Source organism: Idiotropiscis lumnitzeri, chromosome 21 (assembly GCF_059441095.1).
Source record: "Idiotropiscis lumnitzeri isolate Australia: NSW breed Sydney's pygmy pipehorse chromosome 21, RoL_Ilum_1.0, whole genome shotgun sequence".
NCBI classification, from domain to species: domain Eukaryota; kingdom Metazoa; phylum Chordata; class Actinopteri; order Syngnathiformes; family Syngnathidae; genus Idiotropiscis; species Idiotropiscis lumnitzeri.
Window position 1 is genome coordinate 7,892,261 of NC_142411.1, and position 22,483 is coordinate 7,914,743.

Genomic DNA, 22,483 nt, shown 5'->3' on the forward strand with positions numbered 1-22,483 from the left:
TATATATATATATATATATATATATATATATATATATATATATATATATATATATATATATATACTGCTATATATATATATACTGCTATATATATATATACTGCTATGGATGGCAAGTATATAACAGGAATGCGATACAAGCGGTTTGTTTTTGATTCTTCCTTCTTTTTCAGTATCTCACTATTGTCGCAGTAAATCGGTTTCATGTAGGCTACTGTCACGCTCCTTATTTTAAGTGTTTTGTCACAGCAAAAAAGGGGGAGACGACCGATGGCAAGTCATGATTCACTGAGTTGAAGACGATTGCAAACAGCACTTAACAATCACAAAGGAAAGTCGCTGGTCCATTTTCCGCCCATTGCAATCATACTGAGTTTACTGTTTAGACGATGTGCAACTCGATTCTCTGTAGCTGTATTAGGCATTTGCATTCCAAGTGATGTGAATTGTGCGTTCTCTGCATGACAAATGGTAGATTTTAGTCTTCTAAATAAAACCTGTCTGAAAAAATATATATAAAAAAGGATAACACGGCAGTAGCGACTTGACAAAAACGCATGCTCAGTATTAGGACACAGTTGATCGTTCCATTCTTCCCTGCAAGTTTGCAATAGTGCCACTCTTTCTGTCTTGATATATTTACTGACTGTGACCATCTTGTTGTAAAATAATGCAAAAGGGATGATGAAGATGACAAAAACAAAGATTTGTGGTCGTATTGCAAAAAAAAAAAAAAAAAAAGACGAAAAAAAAAAAGACCTGTTTTCTAAACGATTATGCAGTTCTATGATGAGGATGTTGATGACGTGCTGAAAGAGGAGGGCTGGTTGTGTACTGTAACATAGGTTTTGGATGCTCTGAAAAAAAATACAAAATAAAATAAACGTTTGCAATGTAAAGCAAAGGCGCATATTTCTGAGAGACCTTACTTTTATAAGAAGACTGTACCTGTAAGTTTATTCTCCCCGTGTGGTTTGTTATTGGGAAATATATAAAAAAAAATGACAATGTTGACGATAACTATACACTGAAACAAAAAAAAGAAAACAAAGGGTTTTTGTTGCTTCTGTACTTTAGAGCTATGCATACCAAATCTCCAAAATGTCCCTTAGTTAGAGTTAAGGTGATGAAATACCCAAACCTGAATGACACAATAGCGTCAACTGTGACATTGATGTCCTCAACGCATGTTCTATTAAAAGACTCCCTCTCTGTATCTTGTCAGTGTGTAAAGTGGTGGACATTTTGTAGCTAGCTGAATTGATTAAAAGTAATCAACCCCGGTCGTACCCGTGTTTGTCTTTATTGCTCTCATTGGTACCCTCGATAGACAAACAACAATATCGCGAATAAATATATTGTATTATTTATATGGGCCTCTGGATAAATTAGAAAGTTGTGGAGAACGTAATTTGTGTCGGTAGTTCAATTCGAAAAGCGTTCAAATTCGTAAATATTGGGACATGGACGTAATTCTCATCTTTTAGGTTGAAAATAAATCTAATTATTTTAACGGCTGTGAAGTTCTGAAGCATTTGGATGAATATGATTTGAATTCATCCTGCTGCTTTTTTCAGCAATCACATCAATAAATAAAAGGTCAAATGGTAGCCATACTAAAATAAATATTTATATAAAAAAATAATTTAACTAGTGTTAAAGTGTGAGTTGGAAAAGAACACATCATTCCTCTGGAGGGAGGACAAGCACAGGCAAAAGGAGTCAGACAATAAAACACAAAAGAGGGATGCGAGATAATATTCAATATCTCAGGTGCCAAATATGGACGTGAAAAATCCTCTAAAATAAAAAATGTGTCACAATAATGAAAACTGGGTTTGAATCTCTAAAATATTTGTACGTTCTCCAGTGCTTGTGCGGATTTTTTGGTGTATTCCTGCACGTGAGGTTAAAAGGAGAAAAAAGGCATAACTGGTTGTTTGTCCATGTCAGACTATAGTAAGACAAAATGAATTAGACCACTGCCCTATTATAATACTTCTAAATCACAGGTGTCAAACTCAAGGCCCGGGGGCCAGATCTGGCCCGTGGCCTCATTTTATGTGGCCCGCAAAGGGCAAATGATCTGCATCAACTTCCTATTCCTAGCACATTTTCGTCACTTTTAACTAGATTGAGATGTGAGATATGGCCATTTATTTGATCCCAATCCTCCCCTTTTAAAATCAATTGATTATAACTAAATTTGTTGAACAATTACTTACTAGCTTCTGATTTTGAAACTGGCTTTCCAACAATTTGTTGTGTATATATAACATAAGGTGATCATACATTTATATGGATTCCTCTGAGCAAAACCATAAATACGATGGCCCGTCCACAAAAATTAGTTTGACAGCCCTGTACTAAATGATACTGCCATGCCACGAAATTCCTTATCATGGGTTTTGGGGCCGTAAGTGAGATGTGATTGCAAGAGTGTTGGCTAAGAGACAAGGAAATCACATGAATCGCAACACAGCCACAATGGTGGACTGTGGGCAGGCGCTAAGGGTGGGGCCGCTCTCCGCTCCACCCTGGGGAACCACCGCAATCTCTCACCCTTGCATTAACAGCGCAGCCTTATCACACAAGCGATGTGACGCAGGAACTACACAAATGTTCCGTTTTCACAACCACTGTTTGGACAGTGTTTATTGGAGTAGTGGTGACAGCTGGGGGATGGCAAGCAGATGTGACAGGGAGACAGCTCATGGTGACTCACAACCTGAGCAAGAGGCGGAAGCCTGCCAAATATTTCCTTCTAATGACTGCGGCTTCAGTGGAGTGGTTGAAAAAAAAAAAAAAAAGGGGAAAATCTCCAGAGAGCTTTCCACGGTGACCCGCTGTCACTGCACATACCGCCTCCGCATCCTCAGAGGCGTTAAGTGACCTCTACTGTCATGCTGGGAGGTGGAGGGTCATTGTTCAACAGGGATGCAAGATGGGGAAATACTGACACTTCTTGGTAGTGCAGGTGAAGTACAACAGAAGACGATTACTATATATAGATATATATATAGATATATATTTATATCTATCTATATATATATCTATATATATATATATATATGTGTGTATATATATATATATATAAAATTCTATTTAGAATGAAAAAAATAATCTGACTAATATATGAACTATATTGAATAACTTATATCAAAGGAAGAAATAAGGAAATATTTAATAAACTAACTTTTGTGTTTATTGAGTAAATGATTTAAAAAAAATGGTTTCCTAATTTAGGAATATACACATTTTTAGATTCATTAGACATAAGTTGCTGGTGTCAAATACATAAATAAAAATGGACCCGTGCTATAAAAAAAAATTAAAAATATGAGATTGATCAAAAATTTGCTTTTTTGACCCGTTTTGGCAGATATGCAATTTTTTTTAATTTTATTGCAACATTTAAAATATCAACATGGTCGCACATAAAAAAAGAGCAATTCCTCAAACTGACATCTTAGACCGAAAAAAGGGCATTTTTTTATTCTAATCTCAAAATGCTAATCAAGAGTCCGAAAAAAGATGGCAATAATTACATTACAATTTGGAACCTTTCAGTCATGCATAACAGTGGTATTGTTTTATGATTATAATATTAACTGTTAAATGCAACATTAAGCCTTGTTGGACCAAGTTGCATTGACTCAAGATGAAAGTGCATATACAAATATAATTGCGCAGAAATTACGACATCAAAGCAATTTAGAATTGGTTCTCAGTTGTTTTATCCCTTCACAATTTTCCTCAAACAATAATTGGAAAATCTTTTTTTTCGATTGCCAGTCTTGTATTTTTAAAAGGCAAAGTCTCTACTAGTCCCTTTGAGTGTGTTAGAGTGACAGCCAGGATTCCGGTTTAAAGCTACAACACACACAAACAACAAAGGGCTTAGTCCTTAGTGGCTTCTTCGTAGTTTCTCACAGAGAACTTGAAGCCGTTGCTATGTAGCCGGTCAATGAGACTGGTTTTGTAGAAGGCGCTTCCAGGTGTGTACACTCCTCCCCTGTTGAGTGGAGAGATGCCAAACATTGAAGAAAACAGAGGGTTTTGTTTTGTGTTTTTTTTTAAAGCGCAAAAGAACCATTACTGACCTCTTGGGAAGGGAGTGTCTTTCTTTCAGCAGTGTTATTGCTGCTTGTACCATAGCGATCACCGTGGCTATATAACCAGGTTCTAAAAAAAATAAAATTAAATTAAAACAACAGAATACAAAAAATTAACATACGGTAAAATCAACAAACTATTCAACATATAAAGCTCAACAAAAATAATACACCTTATAGCTAAGAGCGGCTTATATACGTGAACATATTTGAAAATTAGACACTATTTATATGAGGCTTAATAATACGGCAATAGTCCGAAAATACGGTTATATGCATAATTTTTGGAACGTGGGAGAAATTCCACAAAAGCACGGCAAGAACATGCAAACTCCGCACAGGAAAGTCTGAGCTGAGATTTAAACCCAGGAACTCCTGACTATGAAGCAGACGTGCTAATCATTCGGGTGACCGCTGCACGCCTACCTGCTCCCATGACCTCAGTGCAGATCTTGGCGTCAGGTGGCCCCTGGGAGGGGTCTGCACCCTCCGAGTATCCCTCTCCGAAAAATGTGATCTTGAAGCAGGTGTCTTCAATCTGGTAAATGAGAGTGGAACATGAGAGGCGGATTAAAATCGATTAAATGAGATCAGTTTAAAGACGCAAACTGCTTTACGTGTACTTTACCAATCCTTAAAAAATATATTAATTGGAAAGACAAAAATGTGTGTTCTTCAAATAATAAACATTCACCTGGATAGAAGTCAAAGATCCAATTTCAAACCCAAACGACAAACTGAGTTTTTCTGACACATTTGTTTTGTTCAGTGCACAAGAAGAAGTGCGAGTTCTGTCTGAACAACTCATATTTAACATTTTATAACAGTCAAAAGTTTGGACACACAATTAAAATCAATCATTTTTGACTGGCACTGACCAATTTTACTTTGCTACCTTTCATTTACGAACTAAACTAGATGGAGGAATCATGCAGAGCAACTAAACTAAACTCTTACCTGTTTAATTGTTGGACCAGCCTTACTGAACAAGCCAAAGGAAAAAAACCTTGGAAACTTTGGAAAAGACAAACACCAATCATCAACATAAAATTGTACGTAGCGAAAAGGTTATAACGGAATGATGTGAGTACCATGGTGAGAAGTTTCCTGCCCAGGCTGAATTTGACCATAATCCAGAAGAGCAGTCCACCACAAAAGAGCTTGACAACTGAGCAGAGACCACCTATCCCGACATAGGCACAATACTGGATCTGTCAAGTAAGAGAGGTGAGGGATTGGAAGAAAGAATTAAAAAAAAAAATGAGGCCTCTTTTAAATAAATAAAATAAGTATTGGCTAGCTGTCAATGTGACTGCCTCATCAATGCACATGATCAGAATTTGCCCATCAGTTATGTTTACACACCTTCACAATGGATGAAAAAGATCACTATCAATTTATGCTTGTTTTTCTGCAATTCCAATTTGAAATATTTTTTTAAATTTAGATATATATATATATTTATTTATTTATTATTTATTTTATTTTTTGGGGCCTTGTACCCCGCCTACTGTCCAAAGATGCCTGGATCGACTCCAGCACCCCCCGCGACCCCTGTGAGGAGAAGCTGTACTGATAATGGAGGGTTTGGACATTTTTATTTTAATCGAGGGAACAATGGAATCATAATGAAGCTGGTTAACATATTCCAGGGTATGTAGTGGAGTTACCCTACAGTATAGAGTCTACTACTATCCCCATGGTTCAATATACCGTACAGAATTTTTATAACACAGAAAAAACGAAGTCATACAAAAAGAAATAGCATTTGAATATTTGCAAGTCGCAGCCATCAAAAACGGTGGATTAGAATTGACATCAATACTAACCGGTGGCCGACATTCCTCCTGGTAGAGGAACCGCTGTGTTCTCTTGACTACAGATGGGTCCGAACCCATAAACGGGATGGCGTACTGCATTATCTCTTTGCTAAAAAAAACAGAACCTCTAGACCGACACACAAAGATGCACAGACTGTAAGTTCAAAATACTTTTCCGTAACTATTACAAAGTTAGGTCTCTATGTTGGGTCATTGTTAAATGAAGAGAGGAAAAATCCATCTCTTCCGCTCTTGGGGGAAATAAATTATTCTCCATTTGGATTCAGCACATCTAAGCATTAGACTCCACTTAAGCTATAATTACAGGAAATAAGGAGAACTTTCCAGAGAGTATTCCCTTATCACCTTACCTCGGGCGAACTTTGGTTCCGACCACAGGTAGTGGCTTGTGGCCAAACTTCCTCCTCAGCTGACGAAGGGCGCTACTATCGGCGAAGCCGTGCACAGCCGACCGCCAAGTGGCATCATGACCGCATGAGCCCTGCAGGGGTGAAGAAGCTCAGCAACGCCTCTCCATGACCACAAACTGAATATTTAACTATTTCAAGCAAATGTAATATCTTTCCTTTACGAATAAGGTCATTTTGACTTTCGATTACCTCAGGCCCACTGCTTATTGTTAGGAAGCTCTCCACTGCCGTCAGTGTCCCTAAAAATCATGACAGTACACAATAATTTCTAAAATCACCAAAGTAAAGCATTTGCGAACCACCAAAAGAAAATAGTAATCATGACAACTAATGTGTGACTCATCGATAGTTATAGCATGCAGATTATTTACGTCACAACAGCACCAAAAGGCGTAATAACCAACCAGGATGCTACCTTTGGCCACAAGGTAAGACATTTCTGGTAAGGGAATGTGGATTTTGGGGGTGAGTGTGAGCTCATTACTTCTTTTTACAATTGTAGGACGTCTGAGGGTCTAGTGCAGCAAACTACTCGTAAAAATCAAGTCCAACCTTTAAAGTGGCTCTGAGTATAGAGAATTCCCAGGTCTGCTGGTATGGAGTCAAAGCCGCAGCTGCCAATTACGTACACCCCTCTGTCCAAAGCCGTAGTATGGTAATCCAGCTGCATGCGCTCCAGGAACTGTCAGTCCATTTTTTTTTAAGGCACAGCAGCTTTAACTTGAATGTTGACCACTCAGCATTCACATAATTAGACAAATGAAAATGTCCCTATACCTGAGGCTCTCCACAGATGTCAATGTAGTGAGCTCCATTCTCCACGCATGCGGCAACCACCGGCTCGCCATAAAACCTGTACTAGAACATTGACACAGACATGGTGCATAAGTCCGAGTTAGTTTCCTCAATAAAAGCAGCATTCAATACTTACTGGACCAACGCAGTTGAGAATAATAACAGCCTGTTGGCACATGTTGGCCAGAGATTCTTTGTTGGACACATCTGCTACAATGATGTCAGTGTCTGTGCTTAACTCGGGCATGGCTGAAAAATAAAGACAAATTTAATAGAGCGTTATCATTAATTAAAAAGACAAAAGGAGCATTATAATAAGGTGAGCATTGTATTCCATTGGCAACAATACACAGGTAATCACAAGCATCCCTCAAGCTAGATAGAAGTCATGTGAGCAGAACAACCCTGGTTTAACATTCTGTTCAGTTTGCAGTGAAACATAGCCGTCAAACAAGCACTGTTTTTCTGTCTAAAAATGTCAACATTTCAACCTACAAGAACTCAAGTTCAAATTTGTACTGTTTCCCAAGTGTTAACAAATACCGTTTCCTGTGGCATAATTAAATTCGAATTAAATATTTTAGTTCATTGTGATTCTAGTTAGATTAAAGTGGTAACACTAGAGAGAATGTTAATTGCAATTTTGCATGTCTTTTCTTTTTTTTTAACTCACCAGTTACTCGGCATCGGCACTCGGTAATTTTTTTACTGCATACTTACTCGAGAAAATATTTGGAGGATAACATTTTATTTTCACTTGAGTCATATTATTCTGAAGTAATAGTACTCTTACTTGCATATCATTTTGGCTACTCTACCCACATCTGATTGCATGCATTTGCATACCCACCCAGCCTGTCGGCGGCCTGCTTTAACATCGCCTTCAGGCGCTGTCCGCTTCTGCCGGCTACGGCCCATGTTAGACGGTTGTCTCTGGTACTGTCTGCGGCGCAACGGGCGACTTCTTCAACTACAAACTTCCCCGTAAAGCCCGAAGCACCAAAAACAACGATGTGGTAAGGTCTGCTAGATGTCACCGCCTCCATTGTGTGCTTGTGCAAAGTCGCTCCGGGTAACGCTACTTCCGGACAGTTTCACAGCCGATCGGCCCCTTTACTTTAGATGAAATTAACTTTTTGTTTCTTTTTCTATTTTTTTCCAGCAAGATGATAGTGGTTATCATTGTATGTTGTTTTTCGTCCCTGACGAATTAACGATGCAATTGAAACGTACCCGTGACGCCACTGGTTCAGATACAAAAACATAATTTATTCAGATTTATTTCTAACTATGGTGAAGACTACACATATTTGGGAAATATAAATCAAATATAAATCTAATCGTAACCAACGTCAAAGTCCCCGCCTGTGGGTAGCGGGTTACTTGGTGGTGTACGTTAGCACGACCGCCATATTGGATGTGTCGGATCTATATAGTATAGTAATGCAAGTCAACAAATTGATTTTGATGAACGCAACAACCTAACAAGTACACAAAGTTAAATTCTCTAAATCACCTATTCACACAAACACATAAAAACACTCACACACACATATGTTACAGATTCAATCGTGCGGGCATTTCTTCTCTCAATGACCTTTCAGATTTGATGGACAGTTGCGATAGCCAATCAGATCACGAGTTGGTTGCAGTTAGCCTTCTCGCTGGCCTTCCGCTAAAGGTGATGAACGCGTCTTGTGATTGGATATTCACTCGTGAGGGGGCAGTGCTATGCGGAATCAACACACCAGAAAGTCATAACTGGCCACCATTCGAAAATCTAAAATATATTCTTGCTTTTTTTTAACCACAATGGCCAAGGAGGGGAACGTGTGGATTAATTGAGGATACACTTGCGAGGCCATTTTCAAGAGGGACCTTTCAAGAGAAGCTTGGTCGTCCAACAATCACTTAGTACCGTGTAAGTGAATTTCTGTATATTATTTGTCCAGCCGTGGTGTCTTAAATGATGGTAATATGAGGGGGATTTATTCAAGTAGGACGAAGTAGGACTTTTTCCTCAAATGCTCGTGTATGTTTATTTTTAATGTATATAAGTTTTGAATATATATGTATGTATATATATATATATATATATATATATATATATATATATATATATATATATATATATATATATATATTGAATGAATGTAAAAATGTCGGCATATGTCTAGTACCTTCCCCGATGCTCCACTTTAACACATTCAATATGTTGGGGACGGAGTATACACTAGCAAAACCGAGAACGCAATGTACACTGACCTCTTGAGGAAAAGCTCAGGAAAGACACTTTGTCCATTCTATTATTTAGTATAAAGTGTATTTCCACAATTCAAAACACAATTAGTCTATTGTACTGACCTTGCCCTCACCATACTACAACGAGCAAACAAGTGTTGCTTATAAGCTAACAAAGTTAACTAACGCCAAACTATGCATGCAACAATACTCAATGCATCTCTGCTTACCTTTCGGCTTTGATGTTGTTAAACTTTTTGCTTTCCAAACGCAGTCTGGAAAAGGATGCTGATTGTGCAAATTCACCACTTTATCAATATCCTTATTACACTTTAAGTATGCCAAAGACGCAACTACTGCATTTGTACACAAATGACAAAAAGTAAAATTTTCTATGTCCCTTTTAATGACAAATAGAGTACATTATAAATATTGATTCAGACATAATGTTCCTTGTGATTGTATTCATCCATGCAGGCAAGTTTTGTGAAAGAAAAAAAGGAAATTAATATTAAAGGGGAAGTCAACCTCCCCAAAAATGTTTGTAAGAAAATGTTTTATGTGCCTTCCCTAGTCCAAACATGGCATACTGATTAATATTGCATTTGTGGAGTATGAGTTAAGCAGCAAAATTCACCCATTTTATGCTTTTTGTCACTTCTGTCGACTCAAAATGACCGGTAACGACCAATCACGGCTCACCTGTTTTCTGAAGCTGAGGCATAATTGGTTGTTACCTGAACCCTGAGCAACTGATGGTATTTTCAGTTGACAGAAGTGCCAAAATGGCCACCCCTGAGATGTACAAATACAGGAGCATTTTACTTTACTCATATTCCATAAACGTAATTTCAATACAAATGCCGTGTTTTGACTAGTGAGGCTGCATAGAACATATTCTTGAGAATTTTTTGGGTTAACTATAATATTGCTTGTAATAGCGTCAACTCCCTTATGCCCATATGAAACAAACAAAAGGCTGATATATTATGCAACACTCGTTGGCCACTATTACCCATAGTGACAATACAAAGGAAACATTCATCACTCAACTGTTGGGACCAATCTAGAGTTTTGTTTTGTTTTTTAATGTGGTGATCAATTAAATATTACATGGCAGAGTGTAAAGGAACATTTTATCCATTACTGAAAAAATATTGCATGTTAGCAAACCATTTTCTTTACCATTGCAATAAAACGGGTACAACTGAAATATATATTTCAAATGCTTACTGTATTTTATTTATTTAAACCATGTTGTCATATACTTAAAACAGTCCACCTTCATTCCAATATTTAGTCCCATTTCTGCAAAAATGTTTTTCAACATCTTTGCGGTTATGCTCACCCAGCTCCACTGCTCCTTTGGTACTATGGTGTAAACCGGATGTGCTCAGTAATCCAAACACATAAAAATGAATTTTGAGGATAAACCTGAAAACATTGGGCACATATCCAACACAATGCAAGTACCTGAGTGAGAAGTGGCTGTGAAATGAAAATATTGCATACTCAAATATTAGTTGAGTCGTCAAAATCCGACATAATGAACGCACTGCAGCATTGATGCAGATTGTTTGACCACAATTTGTAATTTTATGTCGGTGTAAGTGTATGAGCCATTTAACAGCAAATGTGGAGTACAGTGAAACAAAGAAAAACAAAGGACAAAAAAAGCCACAAATGGATACAAATGAGGGGAACAAATATTTATGTTTGTACACAAGTGAAAATTGCAAGAATCCTTCTGAGGTAACGATTGTCAGTAGGATAAACGATCCACACAAGCAAAAGTCTACTTTTGACTTGAAACTTTCCCAGCTTGTTGTTTCTCTGAGATTCAAACTCAAATTTCCAAATCATAACTAGCTCATATGACGGCTCTTATGTCCCATGAGGCAGCCAATGTCCGAGCCCTCGGAAGAAACTCCGCACGTTCGTCATGTAGAAGTCAACATTGAGAGTGAAGTCGTTGCAAATGTTGGATGATGTGTCCACCAAGGAGCAATAGAGCGCGGTCCCACCTATGCTGATCACCACGGTAACCAGACACAGCAGGAGCAGGATCAAGCAGGAGTCTCCGCTCACCTCGTCTGCATTGGAGACATGTGAAAAGTTAGTTTTGCTTTTTCCTTGGATTTTATGTGACATCACCGGGGGGTGCAAGTAGTAGAAAAATACGATGACAACCATAGAATCAGAAATGGAACTTGTTGTGATGTGGCAGTATAGCATAGTGGCAAAAGCGGACTGTTGACTGAACCCAATTTTTCAAATTACCTGCTCAGGAACCAAAATATATGGCTACACTTTTTCATCATGACAGAAAACGGCAAAGTTACATTTTTACATATGTCGACTTGACTGTACATTTGATTTTGTGGTTAACTTATATCTACTCTTGTATTGTAGAATTGTAGTTTACAATATTAGTTACTCAAAACGTTTATAAAATGGTTCATTAAATTCTATTTGATTTAAAATGGAAAAACAATTTTAAATTGAAGGTCAACTGCCTTAATTATGTTCAACTGCAATTTAATAGAAAAAAAATCTGCTCTTTGATTGAAATTGGTGCTGTTCAGAAACTGACCTTGTTCAATGCCGTCTTCCGGTTCACTGAAGCGGACTTTGCGTTCGGAATTCATCTTGTTGTCAGTGTTACTGGGGGGTGGCAGTCCATCCAGGGATGCTCTCCTTCTCTTCAGAATGGAAACCAGACCATCAGCGCATAGACTCTAAATTTGAAACACAAATGAGATAATAATGGATCGTGCATTGCACCCAACAGTGGACAAAATAACGCTGATTAGAAAACTGCAGTTGTTTATTTACATTCAACCATCAGACCGCAGCCAACGTGAGTGACGTAAGCTTCATAATAGTTATTTTTAAACCTTGCTATTGGAAATACTGAATAAATGAATGCAAAATTCACAAACAGAAGGTTAATTGTCTCATGATTAAGGAGCATTTGGAATGCAAAATCATAATCCTGATACAACATTCCTTAAATACATCTCACGTTCAAATTATTCGTCATCACCACAGATCGTGTATTATGTGTGGGTAGACTTTTAGCCACCAGGGGGCAGTAAGTGACTTCCAGCAGGGCTTTTACACTTCATACCAACAAACTCCATCCGTGTCCACGGTGCAGAAATAATAAGATGCAGCCTGCAGCAAATGCTGCTTAGTCTAAAAATGGTATTTCTTTATACATCTGACATAATTCTCAGGCCAATTATTCAGAGCCCCATACCCTATTTCCATTTACAGAAATAAAGTAGACATCATAATCCCATTTTGGTCTGAAAGTCCAGAAGAAGACTCATGCTAAGGTGTAGTAATATATTTAGTAGTCATGCATCCTCTTCAAGTCCTGTCTGAAGAGGATTCACTTAAAGTAGGAGCAATAATGTTTATGGCTAAAAATAGTCATTCTGTAATAAAAGTCACACGCACAAATAAACGCTGAGAAGAGTTGAGCCTCCAGTGTGATATATTATATGTAAGATATTGCTCTCAAGGCAAATAATAAACCGTAATAAAATCTGTAGGACTAGCATGGATATTACAGAGCTTTTTGTGATTGCTTTTTTTTTTTTTGCAGCACTGTATGAATGAAATTTTTACACCCTTATGGCCTGTATGCATGCTGAAACACTCGTGACAAACTTTCACATTTTTACTTTTTTTTTTTTTTTTTATAGTGTTGTGTAAATAGCCTACAATGATGGAAAAAGTAATTATTTGGATGACTATTTTTTAGAATAAAGGACCTTGTTCAGTTGTAATTCAACATTTCTACCCTGACCCCACCCAGCCTAAGCTCCTATGGGTTACATAACACTGAACTGCTCATTAGAAACAGCTGATTTCCTGACTTGATGCCTTGGCCCCAGCTCAGTAACCCAGCACACTCCCCACATGTCTCAAGATGAGAAATTGGAGATGTCACTCAGGGAGAAAACGTTGGGAGTGTCTCGGCAAAAATAACATGTAATTCCATGCGTGAGTAAAAGAAGAGTGAAGAGAAAATAGGGAGTGGTCCTACCCCATCTACATGGCAAAGTTTGGCCAGGTCGGTGTCTGACGCCTGTGGGACTCCTGCTGGCCACTCCACCTTCATCTCCTCCTCTTCCTCCTCCACTTCCTTCACTTCCTCAAACATCTCTTCGTATCTTCCATGTTTAGGATGCTTAGGATGACCTGACTTGGACTTAATTTTTCCCACTTCTTCGTCATCTTCGTTTGTTGTTTCCATGTTGCTTGCTGTCAACACAAAACATCAGCATGAGAGCAACTTGTTGGATGTATGCTTCGGCTAATTTACTATGGTTAACTTCATTAGCTAGAACTTTAAAATTGAAAGAGATCCATTACAACGACAGCTTTTACAAACATAATTACAAGTCCAAATTATTCAAGTAATAAAGTGTTTTGTATTTACTGCAATTGACGGATAAAGACGTCAAAGATCCCTTTTTTTTTTTTTTTACTCAGCTGGTAGTGAATGACTTTAAGTTGAATTTTGTGAATGGTTTTCAATGGAAATAATACAAACGTAAGAATGGGGCAAAATGTTAGAAGAAGGTTGGGCCAACCTTTGTGGGCTGCTCTTGTTGCACTTTGAAATTATTGCAAATGTAAAATGCCCTATAAATAAAATCCATTATTATATTTGATTTATATATCTATATTTATATATATATATCAATACACAAGTGGCAACTAGCTTCAAATTTAGTAATTAAGAAATCTTCACATTTCTGGACTGCACAGATTGAATATTTTGCAATCATTTCAAAGCAGAATTGCTTTGTCTTCTAAACAAAGAATCTCCACCAGTTATCAGTTCTGAACTTCTTCACAATCAGAGATAAGGTAGCTCATCACATTTTTATTACAATAATGGCTGCAGTTATGTGGTTCCGTCGCCCACAATGAGAGAAAAAGTTGCATTTACCTTTCCCCTGATGGGATGTCTCTTTCTTGCTGTGTCTTGTTATGTCTATTAGTGTTATGTTTTCACCAAAAGATGGTCTTACTCCACAGACAACAATGAGGGGGAAACCATAAAAGACAAGAATAAAAAAGACAAGGTTAATAATCCACATGAGCTGACATAACAGAAATGCGAAGAGCAAAAAAATTGTGGGCTTTAAAAATGTCTCATTCCCATGTTCCTCTATGGCTAAAACTTTAATAATCGTTGGTCAGTTTTTTTTTTTTTTTTTGTTAGCAGTGGGTTACAAGCAAAGCTATGATCATATCCATTTTTAATCTAACGGAGTGGCGATTGCTTGCAAACAATACTGGGGTTCGTAAAAGGTTGCAAAACATTTTTGCAGACAATTTGACATTTTTCCTGTTTCCATTTTTTGCTAACAGTGCCAAGTCTCTCCAAAACATTCATTCATAAACGTGCGCTTTTTTGAAAATTCATTTCGATATCTTGTGGTTTTAATATTAGCATAATGCGACTGAGACAATTAGCATGTCAACATGCAGTCCAATCTAACGGAGGGAAGCGAATGAAAATATTTTTCAGCCTCCAAAATAATAAATAACCCGCAAGTACTGCAAGTTTTTTTTTTTCTCATGTGTGCGTCACAGTGGTTGTCCCATGTTATTTTGTAACTAAACAACATAACAAGAGAGTACACAGTAAAATCTAAGAGTAAAATATTCCGTGTAAAATTCTTAGAGGAAATATTACGCAGAATTTTACATTGTTTACTCTCAAATTTTATTTAGTGGGGTCAAATATAATCTTTTTAGAGTAAAATGTATTCTATAAAATTTACTGTGTGGTGAAGCACTTCACGAAAGAAATTTAAAGACACAAGCTGGCCTGCATATTAACATAATTTAAATCCATTTTGGACAGTGGACAGCAGAAAACGGAATCCTGGGGAAGGTTCGCACCCCATTTCATTGGTTTGGGACCATATATTAGCCTGCCACTCCAGGAATTGGAAAAAGGTCCTAAAGGTTCCCAAACAGTGCAAAAGGAGTGTAAAATAGCTTCTACTCATTCCCTGCCAGCCACGGTAAACTGAATGTATTTTTTGGCGTCTATACCCGTCAATGGCAGTGAATGAGTAATATTGTCCCAACTAGCCGCTAATAGTGCCATCTATCTTTTGCAAACACTTCCCCCAACATTTGCACATCGTCTCAAAGCAAACCTAAATGTTGCTAATGACAGAGGCGACCCCCTGATTTCCGCCGACTGCGAATAGGTGAGTTTGTCTGACTAATAACAGTTAGGTTCTCCAAACCAATTGCCAATAGGTACATGTGCAAGTAGCCTAACCACTGCAAATGAAGTGGCGGAACACCCATTAATATATAATTAAGGGCAGTACGCTCATATTTTGTGTTTAGCGGCAGAAAACAGAAACCTAACAGTGATTATATGAGTGATCCAGAACATGTCCAGGCTGTGCTGACTCACTTGAGGTGTGTCCCACAGATGTGCCTCAGCGTCTCAATGTGTTTCTGACCGATGTTGTCTGTTTCAGCAGGCAAGCACTTCTCAGCGTCCTTCTCTTTGCAGCCGCTCTCTGTGAGCACAGAAGAAAATATTTGTATTGTCACAAAGCAACGGGGTTTAAAAAAAAAAAGCCGTTTTTGCAGTACCCCAGTTCTCCTGCAGGACAGTGAGGTTGAAGAGCACACGTTCATGGTAGAGCTTTTCTAGCTGGAGAAACTGGATGGCCAACTGGTCTGGTGACATCAGCAGTTAAAGTCGTTCAACCCATTTGAGGCCTCGTCTCGTGCCAGATTTAAAGCATTAACAGAGACGCACAAAATTGCATCGTCTGAGCTATGAGACAAAGTATGAGGAAACGCCCACTCGCCCAGACGAGATGAAGTTCGGACTTTTCCCCTACGTTTTATAAAGCGCTGACGGCCATTGATCTTGAAAGGATACAATCTTCTTGGAGTGAGCAGGCTTCTGCGATCTGCAACAAAAAAACATGTTCAACATATAGCCAAACAAAAAAATGTTAAGTCTTTTTTTTTACCCTGGAGACATTTTAAAAATATATATATATTTTTAGCTCTCATGACTGAGCACAGTGGATCTTGACAAATTAGTGTGCTCAGCCACGAGAAGAGGATATGATGTGAAATGCACTCCATTCCTTCAAAGAGATGACGATCACATGGTGAGACGGAGCATGCAGATGACATGTGAAAACGAAAAGTCACGTGCAACTACTTAAGGCATATATTTGAATATCTGAATAGCGCAATTAATGATACATTTTATATAATTCCAACCTTATTTTGTCATCGCATGTATTATTTTCAGGAGGAAAAAAAATACAGCCGATAAGCATATCATACGGTAAGGGATATATTTTATTTATATACTGCATATTTTTATTTTATTTTATTCTTTTTTTTGAAGGGGGGTTTACCTTTTTTTATCTCAGCAGTACTCAACAACAGGAGTAAAAACATTTTGGAGCATTGCTGAAAGAAATTTTCACTTTTATCATCAAATAGCTTGAGGTTATTAACTCATTTACTGCCATTGACGGCTAAAGACGTCAATGATCCATTTTTTTTTTTCACTCGGCTGGTAGTGAATGTTAAACGTTATTGAATGAACAACATGATGACCGCAGAAAATAGTTGTGTACTATTCCGCGTCCCTCATGTGTACAATAGGTCAGGACATGAACGAGGGGACAGATTTGCTCAATCACTAAGTAGCAAGGACGCGGGGTGTTGGTGTGTGAGCTATAGTGGACTGAATGAAGAGAAGGAGAAGTGTATTAGATGAATAACACGTTAACTTATTCACTACCAGCCAAGTAAAAATGATGTATCTTTGACGTCTTTAGCCGTCATTGGTTTCTCAGCGGTTACATTCAACAACGCAAATCGATGTCCCCCCACATTTCTACCCAGCCATCAAACTCCATCAAATACCTCTCAATCTGAATTGCCAGTGTGCTGTACGCAATGTCACCAGATACTTGTTTGGCCTCACTTAGTAAAAGCATATGCTCCCCAAGGAATAGAGGAGGGGGGTTAAAAAAAATGACCCTCTTTCCATACAAACACCCACCTGGTGCAGCGAGTGTGGCAGTAGTGTGTAGTCAGTGTTTTCTCCAAGAGACTGCAGAGAGGCCAGCAGCTCTGGGCTGAGGCTCGACGCTCCATATCTGGAGACACTTCCTGGAAACATACCAGAAAACAAACAAAACACCGATGAGACTCACCTGTTGTTTCTCATGTCCAATTAATTGTGTGAAGCCTTGCATGTTTGCCTTCAGAAGCAATGGCAACTGCAGGGAAATAAACCTGGTGATGACACAGCAATGTCATCCATGATGTCAGAAGTGTGTGTTGTGCATGATGGTGTGTCTGAGCAAACATGCCCCTCATGGAAAGTGTCACAAAGTGATGATGCAATACTAAAGTAGGATTCACAATGATGAACGCTGAACTTTAGCTGTGAGGCTTATAGCAGAGATTAGCATGTTGTTAGATTTGCTTCGTTTAAGTTCTGTTTTTGCAATATTCACTGAGATTCTGGGATGGATTTAGTTTTTCTTATTGCATAAATATATAGTTTATTATTTTTGTATATATATTTATATTTATTTATATATATATATTTAGTTCCCCTTTGCTTTCAATTCTTGTCGGTTCATTGTCCACGAGGCTACTTGCTGGAGCTGCCTGCTATCGTCGCGCTCAGACTCATTGTTGTGGCAATGACTTACTATGAAACCAAGTTGTATGAATGCTACAGCTCTTACATAAGATACAGTAGCTTACGATTCTCCAGCTGTTTGGTCCATTATGGGCATACACCCAAGAGTAATTTTCTGTGGCTTACTATCATCCTGCTCATCTTAATGCTCTGGTTGCCTGGTGAACTCTCAGCCTTTGCAGAATGATGTATTTCACTGTGTCCATCGAATTTGCATCACTTGAGTTGTTCATAAATGAGAAACTGTCTCTAGGGGGTATTTCATGAATAAGCACTGACTTCACAGCAATTTAAGCGCTTCGGCTCACTTCAACATAGGCACTAAGATAATACGTTCATATTAGACAATGCTGTGGCCTGCACAAAACTAGCAAATAGGTGACAGTTGTCTTCATATTTACGTACAAAGAAGGATTGGTATAAACTCATTCACTGCCAGCCCAAGTAAAATGAATGTACTTTTTGGCGTCTAATTCCGTCAATGGCAGCGATTGAGTTGATATTTAGGTCAAAAGAAAACAAACGGTTATTTTAGTAAGTATAATACCTGTGACACTGCTGATGCACATGTCATCACCCTCCTCCTGGTGTGTTGCAATATCTGGTCCTTTAGGTGGCCCGGTGTTCTTGTTACCCATCACCTCGGTGACCTCGGCCAGCTTTTCTTTCATGTAATTTTTCTTCAGTGATCGTCTCCGGTTCTGAGCTCTATTAGTTAGTCCTTCCCAGGAAAGTATGCGAGGCAGTCTTGTGTCGAAATGAACCCAAGAGGTCTCGGCAGGTCGCTTCTAACAAAGCATGTGATGTAATCCTCTGTGGCCAAGCAGGGGGAGATGTGCGACCTCTTTTACGCTTTATTCAGAGCATGGAGGAAGAAGAAGAAAGCAGCCTCCTTAATTGTTCCCAGCCAGCTGTCAAAAAAAAAATATGATTAGTAATAAGAACAACATAAATATAGTAATCGTTTAATGTTAGAGAAAAAGTGAAACCTGATTGCATAACGGATGGTTGGATATTATCTTGTGTTTTTTTAGATTTTTCTCAAAATCCTAAATATAAATCAAATGCCAATGTACTTTATCCACCTCATTGCCAGTGACTAATACAACGTAGGACTTCCTTGGCTTTCATATTAAAGGCCTTTTTCTAACGTTATATTCATTTTAATTAAGATGATCGTCATAATGCTGTCAGCGAGGAGTTATTTTAAGATCTTACCAAAAAATGCCTTTTCAAACCCTCCTTGCATTATAAGCACATCACATAGCGTCCATTGCTTTTTCCTCATCCCAGCTAATCACCTGCACCCATCTGTCAAGGCCTCCCCCATGGGAAGCAAATCACAAGGCCTGCTGCCTTTTTACACGCTAAAAGCTTGTCAACGCCAACGTCACGACTTCCTGTCTTTTAACAGTAGCGGAGAATGGATAGGTCAGATGGTGCAGATGAATTATATGCGACATATGCCTTAGGACGTTCCGAGTCTGTGCGACACAGTATTCAACATTGGAACGCTGTAAATTTTGAAACATGGAATGAGATAAGAATGCTGGGAGCAAGGAATGACTCATAATATATGGAAGAATTAAGGAGCAAGACGAAAATCCTATGTGCAGGACTCCTCAAGCTCATTCAACCCTTCACGCTCACATTCCCACGTACCGTAAATCAATTAATTAATTAATTGATGACATCAATTAGTAAAATAAAAAAAAATGAATAAAATAATTGGAATCTTTAATGTTAAGCAAATTACAGCCTGATTGTACCATATTTAGAGGAATATCAGATAGATTCTTGGAAATGTAAACGCTGCATGGGCCGGATTAAAGAACACAACGGGCCATATGTAGCCCCCGGGCCATACTTTATGCACGTCTGCCTTAAATTTATAGTGGCTTAATATGCCTTTTTCCATGATAGCTTAACACAAATGCATTTTAGTGTCTTAAGAGTTGTTTTTTAGTGCTCAAAAGGTTGGTCTGTTTCACTCACTCTGTCTTTACCATCAATGCCACTGTCGCGAGCCTCAGTTGTTGCAATACACCAGAGGGATCTGTGAGTTCAAGGGCCAGAATGACGCAGCAGTTTCCATTCCCACCAGGATCACACAAAATGTCTTTAGCATGATTATGATAGAAAAAAGTATCAAGATAAAAGTGCGTTTAATGAGTAGTTAGGATTATTTATGCATTTGTATCGGCAGCGTTTGGGTTACACATATAAATTGCGCAACTTTCACAATTTTTCTGAAGCTCTTATGTCTTCATCATTATATACTTTTGTCTTTTGTAAATTAGTGAGTGTGTTTCAGTGGGCCACCACAATGTTCTCTCTCAATAAGGAGTGCCTGCATCTAATTTTAATCAATAACCTTTAAGGCGGCATTCAAAATAATTGCTAAATTATCTTGTGTTGTGTGTGTGTGTGTGTGTGTTCTCACTGGTGGGGGCGGAGCTACATGATGGCCAGGCCAGCCCCGCCTCTAGAAAAACATTTTGATACTTGTGACTTTCCTGCCATTTTGGATGCAGTATTTTTCGGCCCCTTGATAATCTTTTGCAAAAGATTTAAAATTGTCTATTTTTAAAAAATGAAGATGTATGTAAACTCTAAAGACATCTGTCTCTAGTAGAGAACATTTGCTTCTTACATTCACTGAGTCAAAACTATTAGTTTCACACCATAGTAAACAAACCACATGGCTGAGAAGTAATTGTTTATCATACCATCCACAGGCATGGGTTCATGAAATAAAATGTACATATACAGTATATAAATATTAAACCAGAAAGAAACCTAAACAAGAAGCAACATTTACAATATGAACAATGAAGAAATATTTGATTTATATCTGATTTAAACAAATGAACCATCGATCGCAGTATGCAAAATGGCATCAGCCGTCAAAGGTCACTCTGAGCAAATCTGTGCATGGGACGGAAGATGCACGAAAGCAAAGCAACGGCAGAGGAAATCGCATTATTTATATTTAATCATAAAGCAAAATGAAACATTTGCTAACATTTGCTTTAACTTTGGAAAACAATCACAACACATTTGCGTATTTTCTGCTCTATTACGGACCAAACCAATAACTGAATATTCCAGGCATAAAAACAGCTGGCTAACTTCAAATTGATTATTTTGTGGTACTTGATGCTGCATACACATTACGCCTTCATACTTTTTATTTCGGAGGCTGTCAGGTGGGTTACATTAAAACACGAGCATAAATATTCGCCCCGCAATAGTTTTCACGCTTGACTCGTCTTATTCGAGCGACTCATGTCAAATCGGTGCGAAGATACGCTCTTCCCTTCTCCATCGTTACCTTGCATAGCGGAACATCCATCAACGCCTTGTACCTTATATAACTCGATGACACATCTGGGTAGGTTGAAGACATCACGTAGGATACTCACCGCTCCATGAAGTATAGCGACGTGCGTGCGCATCACCTCCCGGAAAGGAAGCGCACGTCTCAGGCGTCTTCAATCGTTTTTCATTTTTATTTTTATTTTTTTTTTTTTTGTGCAGGTGCACATCAACCTTGTTGACTCCTTACACGCTCATCATGTTTAGTCTTCCATCCGGGGAATTTACAGCCTGGTCTCATTACTAAACGCCTTATTTCGGCTCATGATTTATTTATTTATTTAATTTTTTTTTTAGTCGCACATGTGGCCGAGGCTGCCATCTTCTGGTAGAGAAGAGGACTCGTGCTGCGTGTCAGAGGTTACGTAAACGCTCGAAAGAGTCATATGATGACTTAATCCGGTGTAGGGCGCTCCAGATTACCAGAAACATGGAGTAAACATGTATGTATGATTCTTGTTGCATAATGGCAAGATACCATTTAGATTTGGTCGCCGGGGGATCCATAAAATATTAATTTTGTATTTTTATTTACGTGACCTTAATTATCCATCCATTCATGTTCTTTACCACACGTGCATACAAGAAAACAGAATTAAGAATGTGGACCTGTGAAGGGAGCTCTTCTTTGATATGTTAATGAGAGATGTGAAAATAACTTTTTATTTATGTATTTATTTATTATTTTCCACTACTATTGCACTAGATACTACTCTACAAACACCTACTTCCTAATTTCATGTTTTCAGTTTATTTTTTTATTCATTAAAAAAATCATTTTGATGTATACATAGAGTATAATTTTATTTGTATAGCACATTAAACAAAAACTGCAGCGGTGGTGAGTCCCATAATTTTGTACATAATTCCCGGCACGGGAACGTTGCATCTCCTTCTTTGAAAATGTTGGGCGCAAAAACAGTTTTATTTTTACCACAGGTATACTGATAACTTAGTGAC

General features: G+C 38.1%; 3 protein-coding genes across 3 annotated transcripts in view; 1 reads left to right on the plus strand and 2 right to left on the minus strand.

Moving 5' to 3' along the window:
• Window positions 1-3,182: 3,182 nt before the first annotated feature.
• Window positions 3,183-8,318, minus strand: sccpdhb (saccharopine dehydrogenase b). Its single transcript, XM_088286259.1, has 12 exons — window positions 8,012-8,318; window positions 7,298-7,410; window positions 7,144-7,224; window positions 6,919-7,048; window positions 6,556-6,605; window positions 6,307-6,437; window positions 5,945-6,062; window positions 5,207-5,326; window positions 5,073-5,129; window positions 4,542-4,653; window positions 4,104-4,185; window positions 3,183-4,015 (listed from the first exon to the last, which is right to left on the minus strand). Exons 1-12 carry the CDS (start codon window positions 8,205-8,207, stop codon window positions 3,901-3,903), a joined length of 1,305 nt encoding a protein of 434 aa, XP_088142385.1. The 5' UTR covers window positions 8,208-8,318; the 3' UTR covers window positions 3,183-3,900.
• Window positions 8,319-8,901: 583 nt separating this feature from the next.
• Window positions 8,902-22,483, plus strand: part of hnrnpub (heterogeneous nuclear ribonucleoprotein Ub) — a 46,238-nt gene continuing 32,656 nt past the window's right edge. The window contains exon 1 of the mRNA XM_088286923.1: window positions 8,902-9,082. The gene's annotated coding sequence lies outside the window, so the exon portion shown is untranslated. The remainder of the gene's footprint in view (window positions 9,083-22,483) is intronic.
• Window positions 9,788-21,778, minus strand: cnstb (consortin, connexin sorting protein b). The gene is made up of 10 exons (XM_088286926.1): window positions 21,571-21,778; window positions 18,693-19,056; window positions 17,495-17,604; window positions 16,346-16,376; window positions 16,051-16,137; window positions 15,866-15,974; window positions 14,372-14,448; window positions 13,460-13,677; window positions 11,996-12,140; window positions 9,788-11,495 (listed from the first exon to the last, which is right to left on the minus strand). Exons 2-10 carry the CDS (start codon window positions 18,814-18,816, stop codon window positions 11,287-11,289), a joined length of 1,110 nt encoding a protein of 369 aa, XP_088143052.1. The 5' UTR covers window positions 18,817-19,056; window positions 21,571-21,778; the 3' UTR covers window positions 9,788-11,286.

Bases quoted from the DNA above. Each gene is read 5' to 3' on its own strand.
- sccpdhb (XM_088286259.1), bottom strand. From the start codon at position 8,207: ATGGAGGCGGTGACATCTAGCAGACCTTACCACATCGTTGTTTTTGGT. The intron at 6,438-6,555 runs GTAATCGAAAGT...TCACCCCTGCAG, and splicing joins CAATAAGCAGTGGGCCTGAG to GGCTCATGCGGTCATGATGC. The intron at 5,130-5,206 runs GTACTCACATCA...TCTTTTCCAAAG, and splicing joins GCAGGAAACTTCTCACCATG to TTTCCAAGGTTTTTTTCCTT.
- cnstb (XM_088286926.1), bottom strand. From the start codon at position 18,816: ATGAAAGAAAAGCTGGCCGAGGTCACCGAGGTGATGGGTAACAAGAAC. The intron at 17,605-18,692 runs GTATTATACTTA...GTATGTTTCCAG, and splicing joins GTGCATCAGCAGTGTCACAG to GAAGTGTCTCCAGATATGGA. The intron at 12,141-13,459 runs GTAGGACCACTC...TTTCAAATTTAG, and splicing joins AACTTTGCCATGTAGATGGG to AGTCTATGCGCTGATGGTCT.